Source organism: Chiloscyllium plagiosum, chromosome 38 (assembly GCF_004010195.1).
Source record: "Chiloscyllium plagiosum isolate BGI_BamShark_2017 chromosome 38, ASM401019v2, whole genome shotgun sequence".
In the NCBI taxonomy this organism is placed as follows: Eukaryota; Metazoa; Chordata; class Chondrichthyes; order Orectolobiformes; family Hemiscylliidae; genus Chiloscyllium; species Chiloscyllium plagiosum.
The window spans coordinates 7629729-7638923 of record NC_057747.1 but is presented as its reverse complement, the minus strand read 5'-3'; the positions used below and the strand labels follow the sequence as shown (position 1 = coordinate 7638923).

Here is a 9195-nt window from a genome sequence, read left to right as displayed (position 1 = left end):
TCCTCAATGGTTTCATTCACTACAAGGTCCTTTTCTTTAGTAAAGACAGAAGCAAAAAACTCATTTAGGGCTTCCCCTACCTCCTCAGACTCTATACACAAGTTCCCTATGCTATCCCTAATCGGCCCTACTCTTTCTTTAATCATTCTTTTATTCCTCACATATATATAAAATGCATTTGAATTCTCCCTAATCCTTCCTGCCAAGCCTTTTTCGTGCTTCCTCCTGGCTCTTCTCAGACCATTTTTGAGCTCCTTCCTCGCATGCCTGTAATCCTCTAGAGCTGGAGGAGAAAGTGAGGGCTGCAGATGCTGGAGATCAGAGCTGAAAATTTGTTGCTGGAAAAGCGCAGCAGGTCAGGCAGCATCCAAGGAACAGGAGAATCGACATTTCGGGCATAAGCCCTTCCTGAAGAAGGACTTATGCCCGAAACGCCGATTCTCCTGTTCCTTGGATGCTGCCTGACCTGCTGCGCTTTTCCAGCAGCACATTTTCAGCATCCTCTAGAGCTGAGCAAGACCCTTGCTTACTCCACCTTACGTAAGCTGCCTTCTTTCTTTTGGCGAGAAGCTCCACCGCTCTCGTCATCCAAGGTTCCTTTATCTTACCCCTTCTTCCCTGTCTCAGAGGAACACATTTATGCATCACTCACAACAACTGTTCCTTAAAAGTCTCCACATGTCTATAGTGCCCTTTCCCAGTCCCAATCCATGCTTCCCAACTCATGCCTGATAGCATCATCGTTTCCTTTTCCCCAATTAAATATTCTCCCATTGTGCCAGCTTCTCTCCTTCTCCATAGCTATGTAGAATGTGAGGCAGTTGTGGTCACTATCACCAATAATCTGATATTGAGTGATTTTTAACTTCCTGACTGTTGTTAAATTTCTGAATGGACCTCTCACGTTTTAAGTTTAATGTTGATCTAGCTCTTTGAGTACCTTCTATGCTGTTGTAACATTGTATTGTTTGCTCTAATACTCTAATGCATTTTGTATGGTATGATCTGCCTGTACTGCACACAAGCAAAACTTTTCATGGAATCAGATCAGATCAAAAGAACGGTCAAGACTCTGGAAGTATTTGAAAACAGGGATGAGAATCTTAGAGTCAAGATGCTTTTTGACCTGGATATAATAGTGAGTTGGTGACATTGTGATAACTGGACTAGTAATCCAGAGGGAAAAAATAAGCCAAGGAACTACAGATGCTGAAACTCAGAAAGAAAAACAGAAATTGCTGGAGAAACTCAGCAAATTTGCAGCATCTGTGGAGAGAAAGCAGAATGTTATGAGTGTGTCCCTTCTTCAGAACAGAAATCCAGAGATCCAGCCACAATTGAACTGAGACACGAGTTCAAATCCACCACATCAGTTGGGGTAATTTAAATTAATGACCAATTCTGGACTTGAGATCACTATTAAACTGTTGTAATAATGTCATTCAAAGAGGAAAATCTGCTGTTCTTACCCTGCCTGACCTACAGCAATGACACTGATTCTCAATCCCCCTCTGAAATGGTTTAGCAAGCCACTCATTTCAAGGGCAATTGGGAATGGGCAGCAAATACTGCCCTCTCTAGTGACACTCACATCCCATGAAAAAGAATTTAACAAAAATTTACTGCAGGTGCTGGAGATTTGAATTAAAATCAGAAAGCGCTGGAGAAACTGTGGAAGTGAAAATGTCAGTGTAGATCCGGGAGCAGAGGGTGAGAGGTGAACAGGACTGAGAATGATTTGTGAATTCAGAATATTTAACTAACCATCTGCATGTGCTCTTACAGTGTTATCTTATTAACTTTATACAGTCCCCTTCCAATCCAAATGACGTATTCAGTCAATTGTTCACTTTAATGGCTGCTTTACAATCCTTTGACCTGGATACAATTTCCCACGCTGTCCCTCCAATTAGTTCCAATAATCAATGTTTTAGTGTTAAAAAATGAATTCATAGCTGCAGGCCCATGCAGAAAGAAGCATTGTTCATTTTTAAAATGCAATGCCCAGCCCTTGAATCATGAGTGTATAACGATGGGGAGCGATTTACAATAAAGCTGATTAGCGATGTGATAAACCCCACTGTAATGCAGAGCAAAACACAGGACGGGGACAGGGTCACGCAACTCGCTTTCATCTCAGGCCGAAGTGGCTCCAATCTGTAAATGGACCCTCTCAATGTTTTTCTCTCGCTGGGTGGATATGCATGAGCAGCCCTTCAAAAGTCCAGTCTATCACTTCTGCACATCTAAGGGATCCATTCGAGCGAAACATCGAAACCCAAGAGTGGCACTGAATAATTTGACAATTGCAAAGGCAAATGTAACACTGCCGGTTTAAACAGAAATGGAGATTACAAGGAAAATTTCCATTGTCTTGCTAAACTAATTACTATCTGTCATTTGGGTCATGAACGGCCTACATTAGCAGAATAATGGCTTTCGATCTGTCTGGGGTAGTGTGGGCAGTTAATAAGCATTGGGAGGTTGTATATAAGGAGACAGCACACACACACACACACACACAGAGCTGTCACTTGTATGCGGAGACATGAAGTTCCCATTCCTGCTCGCACTGCTTTCCATCTCAGTGGTCCGAGCCAATCCAACAGGCAAGTGGCCCTGGCGTGTTTTACAAAGCAAACCCGGCCCCCCAGCCAGCTTCAGGGAGGTAGCTGCCTTCATCAAGCGCCTGGAGGCACGCAACATCAGCCTGAGCCTGCCCACGCACATGCTCAGCCTGTACCGCAGTTACAGCTCGGGCAATTACAGCGGCCTTTCGGCCCACGAACGGCCCGTGTTACCGGAGGCGGATACCGTAAGGAGCCTGGTGGCAAAAAGTAAAGTAACTTCCTGTTCTATTATTCACCCCTCCTCCTGCTCCTCTTCACTGGGTCTACGTTTTGGGTTTCGGTTTGTCGTTTTGATGTGGCCGCTGACTTCCCTCAAATCTCTTTCTCTCTCTCCCAGACACAGCCAGTCTAGGACAATCCACATTCACGGTTTTGATGTCTTTGAACCGGGGGGATTGCTCAGAAGATCAAGGCGTGTTTCAGGATCTGGGCTGGAATGTCTGTCTCTTCCCAGAACCTATTGTAGGTTTAACCCAGGGACTGACATTACCCAATCCACATTCAGATGTACAGAGACTGGCTTCTCCTTTCCTTTGATTTACAGCGCATTAAGTTGTTTAATTAACAAAAATGTTTCTTTTTCGGTTTAACATGTACAGTTTGGAAATGAAAGCTTACCTTTAATATAGACACTCTACAGGACATCCCAAAGTATTCAAGAGACAATGAAATGCTGTATGATGTGTAGCCCATAGGTATTGTGTTAATAAGATTGCAAGATGTTTTAAATTTTCAAAAGTTATTCAGTGGCACCTGGGTATTGCTGGCAAAGCCAATGTTTGTTATCTGCTGCAGATTGCCCTTGGCTTGCTAGGCAGTTTCTTTTCAGGGAAGATTTAGATTAGATTCCTTACAGTAGTGTGGAAGCAGGCCCTTTGGCCCAACAAGTCCACACCGACCCACCGAAAAGTATTCCACCCAGACGCATTTCCTTCTGACTAATACACCTATCATTATCGGCAATTCAGCATGGCCAATTCACCTACCCTACATATCATTGGATTGTGGGAGGAAACCAGAGCACCCAAAGGAAATCCACGCCGACACAGAGAGAAATGTGCAAACTCCACACAGTCGCCCGAGGCTGGAATCGAACCCTGGTCCCTAGCGCTGTGAGACAGCAGTGCTAACCACTGAGCCACTCTTTTTTTCTAACAACAAAGTAGGAGGTTGAATGGAAAATGGAAAAATGCTTCATTGCTGGTCTAATAGTTGGAAGTAAGAAAAACGGGCCACTCAGTTTGGGAATGGTTTCTCACTGTAAGAGTTTCCCTGCATCATTATGGCGATGAGCTGCTGTGTTGCCAACAATGAGGAATGTTGTTCATTTATGGAACCTCCTCAGAAGATATTTCCTCTCACTGCTGCGTATTTCACCAAGTAGGTTGGTGGCTGGGTTATGTGGTAAAAACAATGACTGCAGATGCTGGAAACCAGATTCTGGATTAGTGGTGCTGGAAGAGCACAGCAGTTCAGGCAGCATCCAAGGAGCTTCGAAATCGACGTTTCGGGCAAAAGCCCTTCATCAGGAATAAAGGCAGTGAGCCTGGAGCGTGGAGTATGTGTCTATAGTAAAGGCAGCTGGTTTCTGGAAAGTTAAAAATCCCACAACACCAGGTTATAGTCCAACAGGTTTAATTGGAAGCACTAGCTTTCGGAGCACTGCTCCTTTATCAGGTAGTTGTGATGAAGGAGCTGATGAAGGTTGATGTGACTGATGAAGGAGTGGTGCTCCGAAAGCTAGTGCTTCCAATTAGACCTGTTGGACTATAGCTTGGTGTTGTGTGATTTTTAACTTTGTACACCCCAGTCCAACACCGGCATCTCCAAATCATGGTTTCTGGAAAATGTAGGAAGCCCCTTTTGGGCTATGGGATGTTGTTGGAGGAAGAGGAGGGGGAATCTAAGGTGGAATTCCTCACATCAGTGCAGAACTGATGGTCAGTACATGTCAATGGGCTACACATCACTGATGGTCAGTAGCTGTCAACGGAATCATAAATTAAATGGCCTGTCTGCTCTTTCAAGCTGACGTCCTATTTCCAATGACTTTTTTAAAAAACATAATTGTCATGAGGCTTGACAGGTGGTGATAGAGATGTGCAGCTCGGAAACAGACCCTTCGGTTCAATTTGTCCATGCTGACCAGATATTCTAACCTAATCCAATCCCATTTGCCAGCATTTTGCCCATATTCCTCTTAAACGCTTCCTATTACATACCCATCCAGATGCCTTTTAAATATTGTAGTTATACTCACCTCCACCATTTCCTCTGGCAGCTCATTCCATATACACACCACCTTCTGCAAGAAAAAGTTGCCTCTTAGGTGCTCTTTAAATCTTCCCCCTCTCACCTTAAACCTATGCCCTCTAGTTCCGGACTCCCCCATCCCAGGATTAAAACCTTGGTTATTCATCATATCCGTGCCCCTCATGATTTTATAAACCACTATAAGGTCATCCCTCAGCCTCCAACCCTCCAGGGAAAACAGCCCCAGCCTATTCAGCCTCTCCCTATAGCTCAAACCCTCCAACTCTGGCAACATCCTTGTAAATCTTTTCTGAACCTTTTCAGAAAAGGGACAAGCCATTTGGGACTGTGATGGAGAGGAATTTCTTCTCCAGAGGGTGGTGAAACTTTATTTGCCCCAGAAGGGCTGTGGAAGTTTGGTTAAGTATGTTTAATACAGAGATTGATACATTCCTAGATACTAAGGCCACCAAGGGATATGGGATTGTGCAGGAAAATGGCAGCCATCTGCTGAATGGCTGAATAGCCTACTCCCACTCCTGGTTCCAAATTTCTGTGGTGTATCAGCAGTTCTTGTTGATAGTTCCATGGAGTTACCTGCTGTACCACACTGCCTTGGTAATACCTACTGTTTCAACCTCTGCCTCTTCTTGCCTTCCTCCCCAATAGATGCTGACTTCTACTGGGTTTCCACAGGTGCTGGGATCTCCCTCGCTATTCTTAACAACGTGTGTTAGCAAACTATTGAGCCATTAAGGGCATCACATCTAGTCCTATCTCATTGACTGTCCACAGATCCCAGAGTCATTGGGTGATGATTAAGAATGGGGACCCTGATTGATACTTGCTCCTCCATAGCCTGGGACTAACTAGACAACTGGTTACCCTTACTGTGGCTTAAGAGGAGACCAGCTGACACAGCTGTCTTGGCATTGAAAACAGGAACACTCTGTTTAGTTTGGCTCAGGATATCTAGTCGCTGAACTGTCATAGATGCTTCCATCCTCTGTGTTAAATGGATCCAAGCCAAGCAATGAAGTATGAAACGAGACACAATTCTTTTCCTTGCAAGTAAGTTATTCAAAGGATGCAGCCTTCCTGATCTCTGTCCCTGCTGCTGCCCTCTGTGCCTGTTTTCTTACTCATTAGCTCATCAGTTAACAAAACTAAAATTAACAAGTTAACCACCTTTTAAAAGGGAAGTTCCTTTTTATACTCCGTTGAGTAAAAATAAGCAAATTAACAAATTGACAACTCCTTAAAGGGGCAAGTTCTATTTTTATATGAGCTCAAAGACAATCAATCAGTTGTTTTTCTGGTGACCATTAATCATAAATATATAATCCACCCGACTGGAATGTGCTGCATGGACTGAGTTGAATTTTATTGCACTTTCTGTCATTCGAAGTCAAAACATTTTATAATGTATTTTCACAAATTTTAGGAATGTTTTGAAAACCTATGTATTTAACAGGGCATTAATCCTGATTAATTGCTGCTGTTTACTTATCGCTAGGTTTCCATCACAACGGAAGCCGTTGGATTGTTACCTTTGACATGTCCATGCTTGCGGCCAACGAGAAGCTTCAGTTTGCCGAGTTGAGGATCAGTGTACCTGCCTTTGCAGAGTCCTGCTCTCTCCTGGAGCTCCACCACCAGTCAGAGTACCCATGTGGACCTGCTACCTGCCAGGACCAGCTCTTCTTGGGCTCCTTCCCTCCAGCCTCCGTGCTGGAGGATGCTGAGGGCTGCGCCATTTACAATGTCACCAACATCCTGAGGCACTGGATCAACCGCAGCAAGCCAAGTGGCAAGGGCAGGCTCACTGGACTCCAGTGGCCAGACAGCCCAATCTGCAGAAGCAAGAGGTCCCTCCCCTCCATCAGAAATGAGGGCAAGGCAGAGACCAAGGAGACGGCGCTGCTGCTGGTGTTTTCCCAGAGACCTGAGCAGAGTTGCTCGGAGAGTTCCTCACTGCTGAAAGATGCCAACAGCTCCAAACATGTGCGGAAGCCCCGTAAGAGAAAGGGATGCCGGCTGAAGCCAAAGGGCCATGTGGCATGCCAACGAAAGAGGACTCGTGGCAGAGGCCGTGGGAAGGGTAGGGCTGAACGCAGCGGAACCCGTATTCAACGTCGTCCCCGGCACCACAGTAAGAGCAACAAACTGACCCGATGCCGGAGAATCGATTTTCAGGTCAAATTTGATAAGATTGGCTGGGGTGCCTGGGTTATCTTTCCAAAGACGTACAATGCTTTCCGCTGTGAAGGAGAATGCCCATCGCCATCTGGGGAGAATGTCAAACCCTCCAACCATGCTTACATGCAGGTAATGTTACCTCCTGTGTTAGTTGCCCATCTCTTCCCTTTTAACGCTGCATTCAATGTTGCATTTAACTGCATGAGATTTTTCACCTTGCTCAAGCTGCATCTGAAAAACACAGCATTACGTTTTGGTACAACAAACACGGGTAGGGCTTATACAATTAATAGTAGGGCCTTGAGTAGTGTGGTAGAACAGAGGGACCTAGGGGTGCAGGTACATAATTCTTTGAAGTTTGCAACATATATAGACAGGTTGGTTAAAAAGGCATTTAGCACACTTGCCTTCATTGCTCAGACCTATGAGTATAGGGAGTTGGGAAGTCATGGTGAGGTTGTACAGGACATTGGTGAGGCCACTTCTGGAATATTGTGTCCAGTTCTGGTCACCCAGTTCATAGAATCCCTACAGGTCAAGTCCACACTAATCCTCCAGACAGTATCCCACCCAGACCCACTCACCCATCACTGTAACCTTACATTTCCCACAGCTTGCACATCTTTGGACTGTGGGAGGAAATCAGAGCACCCGGAGGAAACCCACACAGACACAGGGAGAATATGCAAACTCCACACAGACAGTCACCCAAGACTGGAATCAAACCTGGTCCCTGGCGCTGTGAGGCAGCAGTGCTAACCACTGCACCACCATGATGCCCCTGTATTAGGAAGGATATTATTAAGGTGGAGAGGATTCAGAAGAGATTCACCAAGATGTTGTCAGGTTTGAGTTCTAAAGAAAGGCTGGATAGGCTGGGACTTTTTACACTGGAGCGTGTGAGGTTGAGAGATGACCTTATAGATGTTTATAAAATAATGAGGGGTATAAATAAAGTTAATCGTAGCCTAGGGGGCACATTTTTAAGTTGAAAAAGATTTTAAAAAGACATGAGGGACAAAGAGGGTGGTTCGCATGTCCATGAGTGTGCATCATTTAAAATACATTTGCATAAGTACATGGATAGGAAAGGTTTGGAGGCATATGGGCCAGGAGCAGGCAAGTTGGAGTGGTTTAGTTTGAAATTATGGTCAGCATGGACTGGTTGGACCAAACGGTTTGTTTCCCTGTTGTATGACTCTATAGTGCAGTGATTCGCTGCTCCTTGGATGCTGCCTGAACTGCTGTGCTCTTCCAGCACCACTAATCCAGAATCTGGTTTCCAGCATCTGCGGTCATTGTTTTTACCTCTATAGTGCAGTGTCCATATTATGAAAAGGGCATGCAGGTATTGGAGAAGGTGCGAATACACGTACAATCATAATACTAGAATTGAGGTTTGGACCAGGAAAGACTGAACAGGCTGTGGCTATTTTCTGTAGAAAAGGTAAGGCTGAGGGATGACTTAGCAAGAGAGCTTTAAGGTGATACAGAGAAAATGTGTCCAATTGTTAGGGAGTTCAGCCAAACTACCATCAAAAAGCGACAATTCCGAACAAATAAAAAATTACGAGGATGTGAAACTTCCCACCACATGGAACAGTTGAGGTAAATAATATTGCTGCATTAAGGAGAAACTATATAAGAACACGTGGGAAAAGGGAATGGAAAGTTATGTTGATGGCTTTGTGTTTGGGAAATCATGTCTCGCAAACTTGATTGAGTTTTTTGAAGAAGTAACAAAGAAGATTGATGAGGGCAGAGCAGTAGATGTGATCTATATGGACTTCAGTAAGGCGTTCAACAAGGTTTCCCATGGGATACTGATTAGCAAGGTTAGATCTCATGGAATACAGGGAGAACTAGACATTTGGATACAGAACTGGCTCAAAGGTAGAAGGCAGAGAGTGGTGCTGGAGGATTGTTTTTCAGACTGGAGGTCTGTGACCAGTGGAGTGCCACAAGGATCGGTGCGGGGTCCTCTACTTTTTGTCATTTACATAAATGATTTGGATGCGAGCATAAGAGGAACAGTTAGTAAGTTTGCAGATGACACCAAAATTGGAGGTGTAGTGGACAGCGAAGAGGGTTACTTCAGATTACAACAGGATCT

The 9195-nt window shown here is 44.7% G+C and overlaps 1 protein-coding gene across 2 annotated transcripts in view; it reads left to right on the top strand.

The window, feature by feature from the left end:
- Positions 1–2346: 2346 nt before the first annotated feature.
- LOC122541701 (nodal-like) overlaps positions 2347–9195 on the top strand; it is a 12559-nt gene continuing 5710 nt past the window's right edge. Inside the window, exons 1-2 of one of the 2 annotated variants that reach the window (XM_043678590.1) lie at positions 2347–2837; positions 6400–7211. In XM_043678590.1, the coding sequence (XP_043534525.1) occupies positions 2549–2837; positions 6400–7211 (1101 nt within the window). In that variant the 5' untranslated portion in view covers positions 2347–2548. Of the gene's footprint in view, positions 2838–5805; positions 5955–6399; positions 7212–9195 lie in introns of those variants that run through there. The other variant, XM_043678591.1, reaches the window with a different exon arrangement.